The sequence below is a fragment of the Takifugu flavidus genome, chromosome 16, assembly GCF_003711565.1.
Source record: "Takifugu flavidus isolate HTHZ2018 chromosome 16, ASM371156v2, whole genome shotgun sequence".
NCBI lineage: Eukaryota > Metazoa > Chordata > Actinopteri > Tetraodontiformes > Tetraodontidae > Takifugu > Takifugu flavidus.
Genome location: NC_079535.1, coordinates 5,341,113 through 5,361,141, shown reverse-complemented (window position 1 = coordinate 5,361,141; position 20,029 = coordinate 5,341,113). Strand labels below are relative to the sequence as shown.

The window sequence follows — 20,029 nt, the reverse complement described above, 5'->3', positions numbered from 1 at the left end:
CAATTTTGCTGGCACTTTCATACATTTGTCATGACAATCAGACAAGGAGCTTGTAGAAAGTTGGGGGGTGGGGGGGGGGGGGGGGGGGGGGTGGTATAAAATTACCTGAAGTGCGTGACCACAAAATAAGAAAGGGACCCACAGAAACCTTTTCAGGATGCATCCTCACACACCCCACCCCTGCTGTCTGTGTGTTGGTTTCTTCCAGTGTACTTGATTTCTATACTACTGCCTCTTTTCTATTGCGTTTTCTAAATCCTGGTTTCCGACAGACTAGCAGATCTTCGCACTGGTGGGGTTTGCTTTTCTCCTTTACTTTTCAGGCAGGAAGATGTCTTCACCATTCCAGGGAATCATACGACCCCTTTTGTTTGCTACTTTTGTTGGGATGCTTTGGGACTATTTTCTTTATGTATTATAAACCATCCACTGACAGGTTGTTAGGTCCTTTGAAGACTGGAGTGAACGCACCTGTCAAATCATTTCCATCAGGACTGATAAAAACGTGACCACTGTGCTTCTCTGGTTCTGGCCATTTGGGATAACCTTTGAGTTGAATGTATGCAGTGCCTACTTCAGTATAGAAGGTTGTTTCATTACAGCTGACAGGAACTATTTCAACGAGGCAGATGTGGTTGTCTTCCACCATCGAGACATCGCTCCTGACCTGTCCAATCTGCCGAAGCAAGAACGACCATTATACCAGATGTGGGTCTGGTTTAACATGGAGAATCCTTCGTACTCTGACAGGTTTCCTGGAATGGATGAATTGTTCAACCTAACAATGAATTACCGCTGGGATGCTGACATTCCACTGCCCCATTTGTACCTAGTTCCTGAAAAAAGTGAAGAGGACTTTGTCCCACCCAAAAAAGATCATGTGGTCTGCTGGATAGTCAGCAACTGGAAGGAGCATTATATACGGGTGAAATACTACAAAGAGCTGTCCAAACACATAAAGATCACCACATTTGGACGAGGGTTTGGGGGATATCACTATGGAGATACCTTATCAACAATAGCCAGCTGTAAATTCTACCTGTCTTTTGAGAACTCTATTTACCAGGACTACATCACTGAGAAACTATACAACCCACTTGCTGTGGGGACTGTGCCGATAGTTTTGGGCGCACTCAGAGAGAACTATGAGAAACTTGTGCTTGGAGATTCCTTCATCCACGTCGACGACTTTGCCTCACCCAAAGAGCTTGCTGACTACTTACTACTGCTGGACAGTAATGATGACTTGTACCTTAAGTACTTTCAATGGCGAAAGCATTACAAAGTGAGGAAATTAGAATTATGGTCTGAGCCTATGTGTCAGGCTTGTGATTACCTCAGGAAGCGCAGGCAGTTTAAAGTAGCCAATGACCTGAATAAGTGGTACTGGGGCTGGTAGTGCTTTGCAGGGATATGTTTGAGTTTGACAAATGAAGATACATTAGGAATCTACCGCTTGAATATGCACTTTGTTTCCCAAGTGGTCTGTTTCTCTGTTTGGGTTTTTTCTTCCATTCAAAAAATATGCAAATTCAATTTGATAATCATGCTTTTTGGGTGATTCTGATTCTGTATTTTACAATTCTGTGGTCAAGAAAATGAAGGTCATGTCTAGACAGGACAGGAGACATTGAGCTTGGAAAGTGAAAATGTTGTCATACATAAAGTGACACATGAATGATTCCTTTTTCTGTAACATTTCCTTTGCACCTGTGTCCTAACCATATTTGCATTTTTTTTTTGTTCAATAAAGGAACATTTAGTCATCAAGGAACTTATCACTAATGTTATTTTATAATAAAACTTAAAGTGCATTATGCAGAACTCAACAAAATACATAACTTTAGTCATGAAACTCTGACAAAAGGAATTAATATTTATATAACATATTTATTTAGAAATTGTTTATTATCACTCTTTTTGTCTTATGTCATTAAAAGAGTCATCAAGCGTTCACTTATCAGAAGGTCAAGCTCCAGTGTTCACTCATCGTTCCCCTTTGTCTTATTCTTGTTTGATCTGTTGATACACACCCCTGGTAATCCCTCATTCAGGATCAGTCATGTGTGCCAAGTATGTAATCATCAACATGCATTGTTGACCTGTCTTCAAGGAATTTTAGTATCACTTCCGCCTGGGGCTGTGTTGTTAGGGATTTGTACCAGCACTTTTGTTAAACGGTTGCAGAATGTCTGCTACTGTTCTTGAATGTGCCCTTGTTTGTTCCTGGTTAGGTCTGAGATTACCTCGAGGGTTAGATTCTAGGGATGTTTCACAAGGAGCACAATTTTTTTAAAAGATCATTTGTGATTCCATATGCTGTGAATGTTTGCTCTAGTATATTAAATGAGTGGAAGAAATGTTTTGCATGTCTATCACTTGAAGCCGCTGTTTGTAGATGTACCAATAGTTAACAGAATTTGCATCACACTCCATGTTCATCACTGAATGCTGAGCAGTTATTCCTCCTTCACAAGGAAACACTCCAATTCCCAAAGCCAGCATTAAATCTCTTTCCATTAGATTTATTGGTACCACGACCTGTTCTCGAGCGTATTTCTTTAATGTAATGGTACCCATCAAAGGATTCTCTTCATTCTCTGCTTACTCGGTTAGCTGGTTGAAATCCTTAACTTTACCAATTAGATATAGTTTCCAACCTAGGTCATTAATACCACTTCAATCAGGAAACATTAAATAACAGGGAATTAATATTTCCTTCAGGTTGTAAGCCTTAGTGATGCTGAATTCCCCCCTCTTCTCAAAACCAGCCTTTATCACTAATCAAAAGAATTGCCACAATAAACATGATGGTCGTATCAAGGAATAATTACTTATTCTCAATTATACCCACCAAAACTCCTTCTGTTTGGTTTAAATCATTAAACAGGAGCATCTCCAAGTTCCTATGGAAAAAAATAAACCATCAAGAATTAGTCTAAATACTCTACAGAATAGAGTATAGGCATTAAAATAAGAACCACTCTAACAGGATACAGGGAAGTCCCAGAAATACTGTAACAAGACCCTTATGTATTCCATGCAAATTTACACCGATGTGGAATAATCCTGACGTCCCGTTTAACAAATGCTAAAATTCGTCACTTCTAAAATCTAACGGAAATATTCATATTGAACATGTTATGCAAGATATGCATATCCCATTTCAAGGCATAAAGGACAGATTTTCAATACAAACATGTTTTTGGAGAATCAGTAGATAAAGTCTATAATTAATTGAACGTTTAGGAATAAACTCACTTAACCTACAACTTCCTTCAATAATTAAATTTTTTTTATTTTATTGGATCCAAAAATACTGTCAAAAGTAAATCACTTCCTACCCAGCCTAGATATAGCTTTCTCTTTTCCATCCTTGAAATGAAAAATAGATCAATCAATCAGGCCAGACCAAGACTTTTGGACAAAAGTGTACATAAATACATTTTAAATGACAAAAAAATCCAAATCTTCAACTCATATAATATAAAGTTCTACAAAGACCCAGGACAAAGAATGCTCAAAACGGGTCTGAGGGATTCTGCACTGCAACGATGAGAGTTATGTGGAACTGCCCACTTGTAAATATGTTCTGGCATGAGATATGTGGTGACCTTTCAGACTGGTTCCTACGGCCGCTAACGGCTTCTCCCTCACTGTGTGTGCCCTTTGTGACCCAAGTATCACTGATATGGATGCAAAAATCTGAAATTGATTTCTTATTAGAAATCTATCCTTAAGAACTGGAAATCAAGAAAAAGCTGGCTATTACCCAGTGTCATGACCACTTGGCTCCGAATGACCACAACATAAACGGGGAGACCAAGCACTTTTAACAAAAAGGGATTTATTGAAAAGTAAAGTGAACAGTCAATCAATTAGAAAAATGTCAAATACTCTGGAGCGCAATGGTCTTTTCCGTAACCTTGTGGGACTGGGACAGTCCAGCCCTGTTGCACCTGGTCTGGGTGGGAGGGTGGTGGCTTGATTGAGTGGGTGAAATGTGGCTGCAGTCATGGGGTGGCCTGGGTCATCCCTTGGGGTGAGCATGGTGGAGGATGGCTAGGGTGGGCCATCATGGTTGGGTGCTGGTGGCAGGGGCATGTGCTCTTGGCCTGCCTGTATCTCTGGGTGCTTGCGTGTCTTCAAAAACCGCATCCTGACAAAGCAAAACTGCTGGTCAGGACAAGGCAAGGGGGAAATAATAATAAAAAATAATAACAATTTGGCATCAGTGTCATCATCATCACTCTATCATTTATTTGGGCATTTCTTAACAATCTATAATATTTTAGCCTCAACTGGTTTGATATACATTGAACTGGGGTTTATTTCTAAAATAGTTTTATTTATTCCATTTCCCTACGGGGATGAATAAAGTAAATCTTGAGGTGGTTGCTGCAGGAAAAACCAAGCAACGCACAACCCAGAACCCTGGACCCCAACTTTCCCCCTTCCTGCATCCTGGAGGAGAGAGTTTGAGAAGCCCAGCAATCCGCCCCAGACCCAGGTGGGAGTCCACCGAATCGGCTGTTCGTCCCAGAGGTGGTGCAAGCTGATGTTCTGCTGTGGGCCAACACCTCAAAGTTGACCTGCCACCTGGGTCTCAAACGCACGCTACAGTTCCTCCGACAGCGGTTCTGGTGACCTTCCATGACCCGAGACACCAGGGTCCAGGTCCAGGGTTCTGGGTCGTGCATTACTTGGTATTTCCTGCAGGGGGCGTGGAGGAGCCGATAATTGTCTACAGCTGGCGCTGCAGGCGGACTCTCCTGCCGGCAATCTCCATCACCTTCCTATTTAAGGACGACGCGCCAGTCTGCCCCCGTTGGAGAGTTTTCGTGCTTGTGACGGTACACCTGACTCTAATTGCCTTATTACTTTTGAAACTATTCGTAACGCTTCTTCCCGCTCGTTTGGGTCTCCACGCCGACCTTGCGGACGTAAAGAACTCGCTGGACCTGTCTCCCACATTGGCTCCGCGCTGGAGCTCCTTGTGTACCCCGGAGGACTGGACGCGTGTTTCCCCTGCGGTCCAAAAGGACGCCCCGTTGATTCCTCAATAAAAACTGTTTCTGACTCTATCCCCACTGTGTTTAGCCTGCTTTCAGGTTCTGGGGGGGAAAAAACGACTCCTAACAATTTTATTCGCGACCGACACATCGAGTCTAGACAAGAGAAATCAGCACGAGTTTGTCGCCATTTTACTCTATTTTGCATTTATATCTTTCTGGTGCTGCTGTTATTGAAGTTATCTCAACATGAGCAGCAAAACAAGTCACTCAGACCTGGGAGTATTTCACTCGCATTTGCCCCCAAAGATGTGTTGTCTTCCCCCCCCCCCCCCCCCCGCTATTTTCCCTTTCGCTGTCAGGTAGGGTGCTGGAGCCCAACCTAGCTCCGTCTAGGTCTGGGCCCGGGGTCGGCAACCCAAAGTGTTGGAAGAGTCATATTGGACCAAAAAAAACAAAAACAAATATTTTTGGATCCGCAAAAATTAAAAGCCTTATTTAAGCCTTGTTGTGAAGGCAACACATGCTGTAAGTGTCTATATTAGCCTACTTTTAAAATGATAAGTAGGCTACAAATACATAATGAGCATTCATGATTAAATGTTTATTTTCCCTGCAGCTCATCCTGGAGAGAATGAGGCACCACGTGACCGCTCTGCTGCACGATGGTGCTTTAAGATTAACTTCCATTATAATGAGATGTTGAAATTAGATATTTATTTTACACATTTTTACAGCATTGGACTTTAAGATTGTCATGTTTTTCCTCTACAGAAATTATATTTTATATATATATGTAAAGTCACACCACCTTTTTCCATTTTCATATTTTTGAAAAAGCTCCAGGAAGCCACTAGGGCGGCACTGATGGCTGGGGAGAGAGGGACAGTTGGTACTATTCTGAAAAGTCCCGTAATAAAGTGTACTTAGTGATTGGTTGAAAATAACGATATAAACATTTAAAAAAACTCTTCGTCATTTGTTATATATTACTCTCAACTCTCCCCGTTACACCAAGACATCTGTCTGACTTGAGATAAACTGACTTATATGTACTTCACATACGAGGCGTCTGAAAGAAGCGATGCTGCACTTCCCCCTATTTACCTGCTCTCCGCCATGTATTGAAATGACATCACCTGTACCTACCTGTTCTAGAACCCCGCCCAAAGCTTTTCTCCTTCGTTAAACACAGCACTTTTGATATTCCGGCTGACTCGAACTCCCAAGTATTTGCTTTTGTGTTTTATAAAGAAGATGATATTTGTAATTGAACTTTACCCGGACTTTTCTTGTTTCTGGACGTGTACCTGGCAGCTCTAATAGGTTAGTGATTTTAAATAAATGTAAAGTGTGTGTGTGTGTGTGTGTGTGGGAAATTTGTTAATTTTCATGAAACTTGGTAATATCTCCCTCCAACTTACCCTAACCCTACTTTGGTTGAGTGAATATCTATTTTTAAAGTAATAGAATTTCTCTTTTCTCAAAACGTTTAGTCCAATTTAAATAATTTCCCATTGATTTGGCACTGTTTAAGTGCACTGCTAGGTGAATTTTTTCATATCTATTTCACCATTATTTTCTGAAAGCATCCTTCTCAGCTTTATACTGATTTCATGTCCCTTTGAATGAATTATCACCAAGTGGCCATGATTTCCCTAAATGATTCTGTTTTAGGGCTTCATCTGACACTATTGTCTATAGGTATTCCCATCATTTTATTTCTTGGCTTTATGTATACATCAACAATGACCATGTGCTTGATATTTATCATTCAGTCAAAATCCTCTCTCCCATTTTGGTTTAACCGCAAAAATCAAGGAGCAGCAACCATTTTGAAGTCATGTCAGGAAGACAATAATACGAAGTAATAATAACTGTTTTAGTGCCTGAAAAAAAGAGAAGTCTTTTATTAGTTTGATTCTGTATTGTAGAAAATGGTGGAATCTGGTGGTGGCAAAGCGTTTTTTGAACCAAAAGAGTTATAAGAGGAGTAACAGAAAAACAATCCATTTAGCTTCTTGAGATTCATGCACTCAGGGAAAAAGGATATTGTGATGACCAACCTGACCAAAAGATGACTCGTTAATAGAAAGATTTTATTGAAGAACCATAAAAGTTATTCTTGTCCATAACTAGGCTAAAAAAAACAATCACCAACTTACGACTTTCTATACTGTGCACTCTGCCACACAGAAGCGTGCCTGTTCCATACACATACATCAGACCTCACAAACATCACTGCAGGGTGGCTACAGTGTGACAGTTTGCCAAGACAGCAACATCCTGCATGTTGTGGGTGTCCTTCCTATTCCACACAAGAATGGCCACCCATGCCAGGCAGTAAAATTGTTTAAGGGACAATTTAGTATCAGGACCCCACAATAAACTGGAGACTCATCCAGGTGTATACCTTGCCTTCACCCTTGTCTAAAAACTACAGGACATCCTCATAAGACTTTGACCCAGGATAAGACGAACTCAGGCAAACATTAAGAGACAGGGAGCAGGCCAAGCCTTGGTCAGGAGAACAAACAAATTACCAGGATGGGAGTAGGAACCAAAAACCTAATCTGAAGAATCATACTGAACACACAAACAATTTGTCAATGCTTGAGTGCCAGGCAGGGGTTTAAAAATCTGGGATCCAAACAGGTGTGCCAGATTGGGCTGACAAGCAAAGGGAAGATGGATGGATGGATGGATGGATGGATGGATGGATGGATGATGGAGGATGGATGGATGGATGGATGGATGGATGATGGATGGATGGATGGATGGATGATGGATGGATGGATGGATGGATGGATGGATGGATGGATGGATGGATCGGTGGAGGGACGGTCGGATGGATGGATGGATGAATGGATGGACGGATGTGGCATACCTTTTTTTTCCTACAATCACTGCATTGAAAAGCTGCATTATGCACCTGTTCAAACAGCACCTTTTACAAAGCCTTAAATGCAGCCTTTGGTATTAGTATCAGGGTGGGCTTCCAAAGTCTAAATTACATGGTCATGAAAGAGACATTGACATCAGCCCTCACAATTTTATCACAATAGTGAAACAAACAGCAGTGTTATGTTTGGCCTAACCTTATCCCCAACATAACAGAAAACCTGTCCAACAACTTTGAAGATATCATCTGCTCTCTGAGCTGGAGTTTGCACAAATAGCAAAAAGTATACATCATGTTTAGTTGGTCACTCAGTTGGATTGTTTTTCTTTTTAACACAAGAACTCATAAACAGGAAATGCTTTTAAGAGGAAAAACTCATGTGAATTTAAATATTTAACTGCGTTTCCAAAGCTCCCTTTACACAAATATGCAAAAATTTACAAATATAAAAAGGTAGAGATATTTATTTCAATCATTAAAGACTTGGTGGATTGTCTGAAATCATCAGAATGTGTAGTAATTATCCATGACTCAAGAAATTTGAGTGCTGATTATATATACGCTTTACTCGCTTTGGTGTCTGTTACTTCTCTCCATTCTACTCTCAGCACCAGCCTGTAGATCAGTTTTCCCTGATCTACCTGATCCCACCTTCAAAATGAGTCAGCACCTTTAAAGAGCTGTTGGGACAGAAAGAAAGAATCATGCTTGTGGCCTTGCAGGTTTCGATCTATAATGCAAAAGAAAAAGCCACAGCACATGCAGTAGTCAAATTACCCCTCTGCAATGGCCAACTGAGGATTTCTGCTGTGTAGTTCAGTAATTAGTTGCTACTCAGAGGAATCATGTCTGCAAGCTGTAGAAGTAAACACATTGTTGGTAACCATGTACAATTCGTCCCTCGGCTTCTCCATTGGAAACCTGCTTGTTTTGTTTTAACATAAGTGCAGACATTTCCCCCCTTTTCTGTGCCGTGGTGAGCTCCAAAACCTGTGAAACCTGTGGCTCTTCCCCTTAGTCGCTACTTCTCAAGTATTGTAGAGATGAGGAATGCTGACATAGGCCTAAAATTTGGTAACACATTAGGAAGAAAAGTTTTTTTCCAGCAGTTAAAAGAAACAAGGTTTTATAACCTTTTCCTAAGAGCTGTTGGTCTGCCTAAGAACAGTACTGCCAGTCAGTGGTAAAATATCTTTCATTATTTATCTTCCATCTTTCAAGTGTCTTGGGATGTGATCCAAAAGACGGTCGACAGTAGATAGACACTTAGATATACGGATCTCAGTAAAAATGTAACCACGTCTGTCTAATTTGTCTTTGCGGTATCAACCACATGAGACATGTAGTTGCATTTCTCTCTAAAACATATGAGTTAAGGAAATGAAAAAGACAGTTATAGTTGGTGTCACATGAACTCATAATGTTCGGTGTAAATGAAATATTGTTGGCTACAGCTGCTGAGTGTTATCAACATTAAAAGTGAGTATATATTTTAAAAGGGTTTATTTTTGCGGGTGGACCATTGAGAAAAATATTGAAATTCTGTCGAAATTATTATTATTACTAACACAAGTTACACTACCCCCACCATTAGTACCAAGCACGCACGTACGCACGCACACACTGGACCAAAGCCACATCCTGCAGCTGCATTGACGGTAAAACAAGGTAGCGCATGGGCAGCCAGCAGAGAATTATTCCACATCGCATCACATCCATGAACATGCATGGCGTCCTCGCAAACCGAGCCACCGACTCAACATAAGGGCTGATGGGATAACCGCCAATATTTCCTCTCTGACATCATTCGTTGCGTCGGTGTGCAGCAGCGGGGGAGCATTTGCTACATAGGTGTCATCGTTTGCGGATTGAGACGATGGAGGTGGGCTCATTCGGATCTGCCTTTGCAAATGCCGTGGATGCTTGTTGTCGTTATTGTTGTTACCCTCGAACGCCTTTTCCATGTGTTGCAAGGCGCCTTTAAAAAGCTGATGGTCAGCTGGAAGAAATGAGGGGGAAGATGCGTTTTGCTTCACGTCCGTAGTGATGGTGAGTGGAGAGCATGGCTATCTCTTCTGCCAGCATCCCATTGCTACACGATTCCGACGGCAAATCCCGGACAGCTAATTAGAAATTTTCTGCCATAAAAATGTCTTGTAATTTAGCTGCATGGTAGGTTCCGTTCATCATTTATGTAACATTTTCTTTTCGCCAATAAACATGCAAACCTGAAATCGCGCATTGTTTGTAGCCCACTGGACATTTTATCAGCCTCCACGCTGTGTCATTATTCATATCTTCTGCGATTTGGGGCGCAAATTTGCGTTTCAGGCAGTGTATGACCGCAAATGCCCGTTAACTTTACGCAGTGTTGTGAGAAAAGACACCATTTTAAACAGTGGCTCGTCTTCTTTTAAATGACCTTCAGCGCTCGCTGGCCAGGGATTCATCCTCACCTGGGATGGAGTGCCCTTTAACATCGAGCTACACGTAAATAGATTGAAATTTGAAAAGTTGTGGATTGAATCCTCTAGAATAACTTTTGTTATAACCATGCCAGCGATTTTATGCATCTCTCATGACACCATATTCTGATTAGTTTTTGTTGCTTTTAAAAAAAATATATTTTCCAAAGCTATTTCACACATAGCCTTGCTGCAAACTACTCAAATAGAAGGAGTTCTCTCTGCGTCCTAAATACATCACAATGCATTTACCAGTTTGTGTGATGCACTGTTTCACTTCCATCTTCTGTCAAGAAATTGAAAGGCAGTCCGATTTAATATTTACCTCATCACAATAGTGGCCCAGTTTGGACCACTGCATCACTCTTTGGTCTTCTTATAAAGCAAACAGTTTGCCAGTGATAGAAATCATAATTCAACTACATAAAAAGCTCTACTTATATTTAAAAATATATATTACAAGCCTTTTTAAGGAAATGCATGTTTTTCAAGCCTTTAATGTCAATGTTCCTAGGTTAAGGTGGTTGGCATGACAACCAAATGAATTTTTGACTAGGTTTAAGTATTCCAAATCATTACTGTGTGATTAAACATAAATCCAAATGTTGATCTGTCGCTTTTATTGGTGCATATGGTGGGTTGACCCCAGAGAACAAATGAGTTTAGGCATAAATAAACTCCATAGTCTAAAGATGGCTGCATTCTGTTAGACTTAATTAGAAGGAAAATCAGCTGGAAACTGTGATGTTTTTGACAAAGTGATATTTTCTTAGTCTTCGTGTTGTTTTTCTTTAATTGTCTAAAATTTTTGCATTTAGTATTTATGGTTGCGTAGAATCTCCATGTAGATGATGTTCGTCTACCATTGCCTTTATCCCTTTAATCATCATTCAGACACACCTGTTAATTCTGTTTTTGTATTTGTGTGTTCTCTCAGCGCCGATCTGCAAAGATTGACACCATCATCCAGCCAATGTGGAAAAAGACGCCCTCCTAATCCTTGCAAACTCTGAGCTTGTTTGGATTCCACCTTGCAGTCGCATCAGTCAGGTTTGTATGAGAAGTTGATAGAAGATTCTTGTCATGGTTTGAAAGCCGTGGTGGCCTTATTTCTCCAGTAGGCATCAATAATGTGATGGGTAAAATTATAGGTCCCACAGCTAATATATGATGCTAATTTGTTGTTCGGAATAAACTTTCATCAGTCTAACGTTCTCAAAGGCTCCTATGCCTTTAGTGTCTCACCAAGATTATTCGTTTTCATTTACAGTAGATTTTTTTAATATTAACAGGCAAACAAGTATTTTTCTTATGGCACATATTTGGAGTGCCCCATGATGTTCAATCAATCAATCAATCAATCTTTATTTATATAGCGTCTTATACAATCAAAATTGTTTCAAGGCGCTTTCCAGAATCCCAGGGCCTGACCCCAGACAAGCAACAGTGGCAAGGAAAAACTCCCCTTTAACAGGAAGAAACCTTGAGCAGGACCAGGCTCATGTAGGGGGACCCTCCTGCTGATGGCCGGCTGGGTAAAGAGAGACGAGAGGAGGGAGGACAGGTAGAGGATAGGATAGGTAGGAGAGGAGAGGGGTAGAGGAGAGGAGAGGTAGAGTGAAGGGGAGGTAGAGGAGAGGAGAGGAGGAGGAGGGGAAGAGGAGAGGAAAGAAGAGGAGAGGAGAGGAAAAGGAGAAGGAGGGGGAGAGGAGGAGAGGAGAGAGAGGAGAGGAGAGGAGAGGAGAGGAGAGGAGAGGAGAGGAGGAGAGGAGGGAGGGGAGGCATGTTCAGTTTTACACTCACTGTAAACACATCATGTAAGACATGAAATCTTCTGGAATGAGGCTGCTGTTTTGTGATTGATTTTTCTTTTCTTCTTTTTGCTTTATGTCCATTTCAGGACGGAATATGTCAACCTCAGCACTTCACGGAATCATACGACCCCTTCTCATTAGCATTTTAATCGTGGGGTGCTTTGTGACTCTGTTCTTCATGTATTATAAACCATCCACCAGCTGGTTTTCGGGTCCCATGGAGACTGGAGTCAGCTCAGAGCGTCTCAAGAATAACATTTCTACCAACAGTGATAAAAACGTGACCACCATACTGCTCTGGTTTTGGCCATTCGGGCAAACCTTCGAACTGAATGTGTGCAATGCCTACTTTGGCTTCGAGGGCTGTTACATTACAGCAGATAAAAACCTTTACAACAAGTCGGATGGCGTTGTCTTCCATCATAGAGACATCGCAGGTGACCTGTCCAACATGCCGACAGTCGTGCGACCATCTGTCCAGAAATGGGTCTGGTTTAACATGGAGTCTCCCTCACACTCCTCTAGGCATGCGGGTATGGAGAGCCTGTTCAATCTGACGATGAATTACCATCTGGATTCTGACATTCCACTGCCTTATTTGTCGGTTATTGCCACAGAAAATGTGGAGGACTTTGTCCCACCCAGCAAAAACAAACTTGTTTGCTGGATTGTCAGCAACTGGAACCCGGAACATGCACGAGTTAAATTCTACAACGAGTTGTACAAGCATGTTGAGGTCCACACATTTGGACGAGCATTTGGGGAACAACTCCCTGACGAAGAAACCTTACCGATCATTGCCAGCTGCAAGTTCTACCTGTCCTTTGAGAACTCCATCCACAAAGACTACTTTACTGAAAAACTGTACAACCCACTTGCTGTGGGGACGGTGCCAGTGGTTCTGGGCCCACCTAGGGAGAACTACGAGAATATTATCCAAGGAGATGCCTTCATCCACGTGGAGGACTTTGCCTCAGCCAAGGAGCTGGCTGACTACTTGCTGCTCTTGGATAAAAATGAAGAAATGTACCTTAAATACTTTCAATGGCGGAGGCGCTTTAAAGCAAGGCAAGTGCAATTATGGCATGAGGCCACATGTAAGGCTTGTGATTACATCAGAAGGCATAAGCAATATAGAGTATTCAGTGACCTTAACAAGTGGTACTGGGGTTGATCTGTGCTGTGCAGGGCTATGCATTGTTTGCTGTTGATGGAAGTGATTACAGATTTTTGTACTTTGATTGACATGAAGTCACATTAGGGATCTGTCCAAACCTCTTGGGTGCATGGTATTTTTAAGGTGTATGGGCACATTTTTAAAACTGCGCAAATCAGGTTCCTGTATTATGTATTTGGATATGATTTTTGGAAATGTATTCGTATGAATTCAGTACAATTTGATGTTTCAAAATAAGTGATGGAAGAATTATTTTTCTTTAAATGTCACCTTTCCATGAAATGGACTGCAGTAGAGGTTCAGAAGTGATTCAAAAGGTTCAGAGCTCAGTTGTCCAAAGGGCATCTGTATGTACCAGACATGTATTCATCTATGCACTATTTCTTAAACTCTGAAGGATTATTTAATATTGGTCATGCATAGTTTGCATTATTTTTAGAAACATGAAAATGTTATTTTTCCTTTCCACAATGGCATTCACAATTCTAATTCTACAGTCTTTGCATTTGTGTGTGAGATTATGGTATTATGGTGATCATTGTGAGTAGTCTTTGCAGAAGATATGACTGGAAATTTGTACTGCAATATAAAAGGTACACAATCCCACTTGAGAGTAAAAAAAGGGGACTGTGTGAATTATTTTAAAGCTAAAGAAAGGTTTTGGATTGGAGTTTGCCTGCAAGATCGTAAAGAAGTCTGAGTTCCTTTGACTGGATTGCTTAAGACCAGAGCAATGTGATAGAGCTCAATGCGTGACACCATTTCACTTATTACTGTCTGTTCTGTGGTTTTCGGGCTTTGCAATGTCAGGAAACAACACATGATGTCTAACCTCTGCTGCATGTAATCTTGTTCAGCGGTGTGGTGGAAAAGAGCTGTGCTCATGTTTTTCATCCAGTTGGCACAAAAATTCAATAAGCAAGCCTAGGACAAAGCAGCTAAGATCTGTTCATGTGCAGATCACTGTGTCATCTCTATGTTTTGTTTGTACCCGGATGTGGGGTTTGCAACACCGAGAAGATTTAGCATCCATACATTTTCCATAACTTTTAAATGCCATCAAAACATCAGAACAGTTGTTATCAAGAGAAAATTATAGGGAAAAAGAAAATACAGGGCAAAATTTTATGCAAGATGAGTCATCAATCTATGAAGTCACAGCTCACCAAAATCATTCAGATTCAGGAATTATTTAATATTTTGACACCATAAAAGTACTTCTAATTTTACTTATGGAAAAGGAACTTGGATTTACAGTGTGGAAAGCTGTACATTGACTCTTGTTTGCATCAGATTGAGGGTCTGAGAGAGCTCCAACAATGTTTGCATTATTGGGAGTACATATACAGTATTTATTATTATTTCTGTTCAGTTAGTGAAATTTCACAGCACGTCTGTAAATGACAGAAGTGCTGCAATTGGTGGTGAAGTGGGTGAAAAAAGTAACATCAAAATACTTTTGATCCAACATTTTGAGTCTCTTTTCAATTAGGTGTGCTCCACATTTTCATTTAAGGTCATACTCTAAAAAAGGGCAACAATCCTCCTGCAGATTTATTGTATATGGCAATGTGTGACTCACAATTCTGCTTCTAATTTGAAAGTTTAGACTTTGACGTTTCAAGGGTAGTTGATTAAACTGGCACTCATAATTTTACACTTTATAGACATATTTCATGTGACAGGTGACAGGCCAATGTGACGGGGGGTGGTGGTGGGGGGGGGGGGGTGGGCAAAAGATGTTTATACTGTGTGTTTCTCTTTGGACAAAACGAACAAAAAAACCCCAAAAAAACAGAACAAACGGGAACTGTCTTCTTTGTCCTCTATGAATCTTAATCATGATATGAAGTCATAAGAAGGGAAGTTTTTGTCTGGGTGACAGAGCTTTGTTGGTATTTTGCTGCCATTTTAAGTAATCGATTAATCAATCGGTGCATCGGTATTTTGCCAAAACAATGTATTTTGCCAAATTGTTGTGTTTCCACTGTAGACGTTTGTGTCAGATAATAAAAATATGAAGAAAGGAATGAAAGTAAATGAATGATCTGGTAAATCATTTAAAGGGTAAACACAATACTCCCCGTCAATTTTTTTTCCTGTCTTGTAAATTATTGTTAATCAAGCACAGCCACTGTTAAAAAAGGAAATCATTAACTGCATAAAAGTGTTTTATGAAGAAACTGCAAAAGCCGTAAGTTGTACTTTTATCTATTTATATATTTTTGTCAATCTTCAATCATAAATTCTCAATGGGTTGAAAGGTTTTGAACCAAAATATATTTAAAAAGAGTTATCATTTTCCGCTTCAAAATGAAAACAAACTCTGATTCCCTTAAATGTGACACTCACCCCCTGTGCAGCCTAATGCAGGTTATGTAGCTCTTCAGCAGCCTTGATAACTGATTGAAATCAGCATGCAGTGGTTCCTGCTCACTCCTGTCTTGAGATCTCTGCTGTATTTCCACTCACAACTTCCCCTTAGGTGACATCTTATCACTACCCTGCCCATGTACAGGCTGAAATGTGTGAATAACGAGTGTGCTGCCAGGACCAGTGGTGTAAATAATCCCCTGATGTCAATATGGGATTAGTGTGAGAGTTCAAGTGACAGGGACTGGTTTGGGGATCCGTTTGTTCAGCATCAGAGGACATTAGCGGTTGATGATGTCCAAAAAATGACAAATGACATTTTTCAAGGTCAAGGGACACTTTTGTTCCTGAGAAAATAAACTGTTGCGTGATCTTAATTTTCTTGCATGGAGGACTCCGTAACACCAACCAGAGGAAGCTGTTTAAACACATTGTGTAGCATGCGAGGCGTCTAAACAGAGTTGCTTGCCCACTTCCTGGTCCTGCACCAATAGAGGGTAGAGGGATTTTCTCTGCGGTCCTGACAGTTTTTTGCTGGCTGTTCCTGTTGTGTCTGGTGGTCGAGTTCAAGCAAAATGTGATAGTGCATGTCAGGAACTGAGTGATTGATGAGTTGTAGAAGATACTGAGCAGTTCCAGGGGCATGAAGCAGGGTTACCCATAAAGGCAGTAGCACATCTCTTAAAATGTGTGCTTTGCTTTCAAGTGTTACAATTGACTCACAGGTCAAAATTTTGATTGAGGTCATACTGGAAATGGACTATGTGCTGTGATCTGTTGTTGCGATCCATTGCCACAAACTCGGATGGGGAAAACATTTTAATGACTTGATCATTCCTGAGGAGGGTAAAAATTCTCTCTCCTCTTTAGCGGAGGAGCTCATATGTCTGGCTCGGTGGGGGGAGGGGGCCATTGAGAGGTGTTTAAGTTGTATTAGCCACACATTTTGGTGAGAATTAGGGAGGGGCGGGCACCTAGTCAGCAGAAGAATTACCTGGTTGCTTAGACAAGCTCCCTGAAAGGGTGTAACATATCTATGATAGTAGATTTGGAAGATTGTATCACATAACCCTCCCCTGGAATCCCCAGTGTGGCTATCCTGTTCAATCCAGAGCATTGCGTTGAAAGCAGGCCCTCCCTGCCACAGATGAGTGCAATGACTTGCCCAAAAGCCCAGGTTTGCCTGAGAGCTCTCATTTACAACCAGACCATCCCCTCATCTCATACTAATGGACCCCACTTACGCTGTCATCACCAGGCTGTCAACTCCTGGGCGGTGTGCTCTTTGGTACTTCAGAGAGATGCAACCCAGTCAGGTTGGTCTGTCTCCATCAACATCATGTGACCATCTCAAAGGAGCAAAAAAACAAGAGGGAAATGTTCACTGACACCTGATTGTGAAGCATGAAAGCATTTGAATGTGGTAAGAGGACACCTGCATCCAGGCAATAAAGGCCTATTTTTCAGGGTGAGACATATGAAATGTGTTGGCAGTGGCTCACAGCTTGACAGGGGATTAAAAAGTCAAAAAAGGCTATGCAAAATCAGCAGGTGCTTTGTTCTGCAGAGTTATCAAAGCCTGGTGTAGAAGTTGGTAATCCAGGAGATGAGCACCTGTTCTCTATCAGTTACAAAGCTGAGCGGTTGCAATAAGGACGGCACCAAAAACCGATTATATCAGACAGCATAAGAACACTGTCTTTAATATCTACTGATAATAGGGGAGGGGGATGAGTATTTTGTTTGCCGTGTATATAGGTCAGTCCCAGCCTGGCTTCACAATCACAGAATGACAGAATAACATACTGTGCAGCAGCCTCCAGTGCAACAAAGATTAAGCTTTTGAGGGGTAGTGACTACACTTGTCCTGCAGTTGGGTTTATCCAAGGTCTGCATGGCTTTGTGATTTACAGCCACTGATCTGCACACCAGCAGAGAGCACAGATAGAATACAGTAGTAATTTAATCCGGAGCAGCAGATGACTCCGTCTAATCCTGCGGATCCACCTACTTTAAAAGAAAATAGAGCCAGGAGATGTTTTCTTCACCTGAATTCTTGATAGGATGTGGTTATTTTTGCAGAGTCTTACATCACTCCACAAAGATTTATCAACCTACTTGCACCACCAGTGCTACCAATCCAGTAATTCTGTAAAATGAATTTTATTTGCAAGAGCAAAATGCCAGAGTTGGTTTACAACGGGTGGTAATTAAAGAGGGTGCTTACTTCTAAGAAATGGCTTGAAAATGGCATAAATCAATGATAGCTGCACAAGTGTGTGATAGTTGTGTGTTGGGGGGGTTGTCAGGGATTAAACTGGTGGTCTTTGCAGTCTATTTATATGAAGATGTCCACCCCCTGACCCTTTGGAAAATTGATAGTAGCACATGTTCCATTATACAAGTGTTTATTCACCAACTGTCAATCTTATTTTTCTTTTTAAGTTTACATTTTTGCAGTCTTGCCAAGTTAGCATACGTTAGCATACATACAGACACTGTTGGTTAACCACAGCTGTACCACTAAAGCTAAAGAAAGCAGCTGTTCAACTCAAAAGTGTTTTGTTTTTATTCTAGGATTTAATGTAACTGGTACTAGACACACATCTTAAATAGTGCACCTTCCTTCAAAAACAAAACAGTTGCATTATTGTTCCGGCTAGATCTGCTTCTGAAACAGTTATATAGCATTATACTATCCAAATTAGGTAAAAAAGACCCCTTGAACCCCCGCCCCCCCTTCATCATGGATGTTTAGCATATCCACAGACCCACAGCCAATGAGTTCCTGAACTTTGGACTTTTAAAGTGATGCCAAAGCAGCATTAATGGTTCCTGAGTCCTGGTATGGAGATTATAACCCGCTGAAATTTAAGTTTTGGATTTTTTTAGCACCATCAAATGATGCAGTTGTGTTTTCTGATAAAATTCCTTAAACTGTTCAGTATTTTCATATTACCTGTGTGTATTAATTAGATCAGTTCAAAGCCTGAGCAATTGCTGCAACATAACTCCCTTAAAAGGTTCAGAATAATGTAGTTGAGTGTGTTTGTCCCTTGAGAGTACCACTAATAAGGGAACTAGTATTTATAGAAGATCCCCCAGTGGATACCTCTAATCCTGCCTCACCCCTTCTCATCCCCACTTGGACTGCCAGTTCAAGCCTCAACCTTTCCCTGAATCAAACGAGGTAGAGTTTGCTTTAATGCACTTCTGGTTTCTTTTCTGCAGCAGCTGAAAAGAAGTGGAAGACATTGCCAGGAAATTTGCCAGACATTTCTTTCCTTCATCTTTTCTGCTCGTCTTTCTGTCCATTTTTTTCACCTTCGATCTTCAGCCGAACAGGTCAGAAGCAAAATGTCGAGCGCCGAACATTTCGACTGTCATTACTGCAAAGATTCCTTGCTGGGGAAAAAGTACATAATGAAAGAGGACACACAGTACTGTACAAAGTGCTATGACAACCTGTTTGCAAACTGCTGTGAAGGCTGCTCTCTCCCAATTGGCTGCAACTGCAAGGTAAAAACTTGGGAATGTTTTTTGATTACAGTAACATGTAAGGCATATTACATTCCTTTGTTTATTCTGCTTGTGCACACATCACACCCGTAACAACTAATGATTTCAAGTTACTGATTTACAGGACTTGTCCTACAAGGATCGTCATTGGCATGACCAGTGTTTCAAATGTGCCAAGTGCAGCCGCTCACTGGTGGAAAAAGCATTTGCAGCCAAGGATGATATATTACTGTGCACCGAATGCCACGCCAATGATTATTCCTCCAAATGCAACAACTGCAAGAAAACCATCATGCCAGGTTTGTTTGAGGACAATTAAATTCCACCCACTGAGAAAATTCAGCAATAGCTCTTCGCAGGGTGAGCGGCAGGGAGGCTTGCAGCAAACAGATGGACTAAAGCCTTCTTAAGGGGCAAAATGACAGGAGTGGACAAAGCAGTCACAGAGGGAGGAAGTCAGGGCTGCTGATATACTGAGGTGATTGCAGGCGAGGAGCAAGAGAGAAAACCAGTATGAAAACTAGGCAGGTCCTGATGAACCTGTTTAATGGGCTTAAATTCTTTGGTGGTTTTAGCATAACAAATTACACCTAAACACAAGAAAAAAATGAACTGAAAGTGAGTTCTCTGTATGTGGGAGACAGAAATCATCTTAGAACATACTGTATTGCATAAGTCGCCCCTGTCCCCTGAACCAGGTGCCCGCAAAATGGAATACAAGGGGAACAGCTGGCATGAGACCTGCTTCCTGTGCCACCGGTGCCAGC

The 20,029-nt window shown here is 41.2% G+C and overlaps 2 protein-coding genes, 2 long non-coding RNA genes and 1 pseudogene across 6 annotated transcripts in view; 4 read left to right on the top strand and 1 right to left on the bottom strand.

The window, feature by feature from the left end:
* Positions 1 to 204: 204 nt before the first annotated feature.
* On the top strand, positions 205 to 1,770 carry LOC130540078 (4-galactosyl-N-acetylglucosaminide 3-alpha-L-fucosyltransferase 9-like; annotated as a pseudogene).
* A 1,670-nt stretch (positions 1,771 to 3,440) lies between these two features.
* LOC130540087 (uncharacterized) overlaps positions 3,441 to 20,029 on the bottom strand; it is a 25,170-nt gene continuing 8,581 nt past the window's right edge. Inside the window, exon 3 of the long non-coding RNA XR_008954306.1 lies at positions 3,441 to 4,159. This is a non-coding gene — a long non-coding RNA (uncharacterized LOC130540087). The remainder of the gene's footprint in view (positions 4,160 to 20,029) is intronic.
* Positions 4,420 to 5,084, top strand: LOC130540088 (uncharacterized). The gene is made up of 2 exons (XR_008954307.1): positions 4,420 to 4,853; positions 4,950 to 5,084. It is a non-coding gene; the product is annotated as an uncharacterized LOC130540088 (long non-coding RNA).
* LOC130540076 (4-galactosyl-N-acetylglucosaminide 3-alpha-L-fucosyltransferase 9-like) lies at positions 6,147 to 15,410 on the top strand. 2 transcript variants are annotated; one of them, XM_057058966.1, is made up of 4 exons: positions 9,498 to 9,796; positions 9,889 to 9,963; positions 11,317 to 11,429; positions 12,280 to 15,410. In XM_057058966.1, the coding sequence occupies exon 4, from the start codon at positions 12,288 to 12,290 to the stop codon at positions 13,365 to 13,367; it is 1,080 nt and encodes a 359-aa protein (XP_056914946.1). In that variant the 5' UTR covers positions 9,498 to 9,796; positions 9,889 to 9,963; positions 11,317 to 11,429; positions 12,280 to 12,287; the 3' UTR covers positions 13,368 to 15,410. The 2 variants fall into 2 exon arrangements, with proteins under 2 accessions (XP_056914944.1, XP_056914946.1); XM_057058964.1 differs by lacking the exons at positions 9,498 to 9,796; positions 9,889 to 9,963 and adding an exon at positions 6,147 to 6,338.
* fhl5 (four and a half LIM domains 5) overlaps positions 18,712 to 20,029 on the top strand; it is a 2,995-nt gene continuing 1,677 nt past the window's right edge. Inside the window, exons 1-4 of one of the 2 annotated variants that reach the window (XM_057058969.1) lie at positions 18,712 to 18,933; positions 19,081 to 19,262; positions 19,387 to 19,561; positions 19,961 to 20,029. The exon at positions 19,961 to 20,029 is cut by the window's right edge and continues 101 nt beyond it. In XM_057058969.1, coding sequence (XP_056914949.1) covers positions 19,101 to 19,262; positions 19,387 to 19,561; positions 19,961 to 20,029 — 406 coding nt within the window. In that variant the 5' untranslated portion in view covers positions 18,712 to 18,933; positions 19,081 to 19,100. The other variant, XM_057058970.1, reaches the window with a different exon arrangement.

Excerpts from the sequence above, each read along its gene's own strand:
- LOC130540076 (XM_057058964.1), top strand. The coding sequence starts at position 12,288 with ATGTCAACCTCAGCACTTCACGGAATCATACGACCCCTTCTCATTAGC.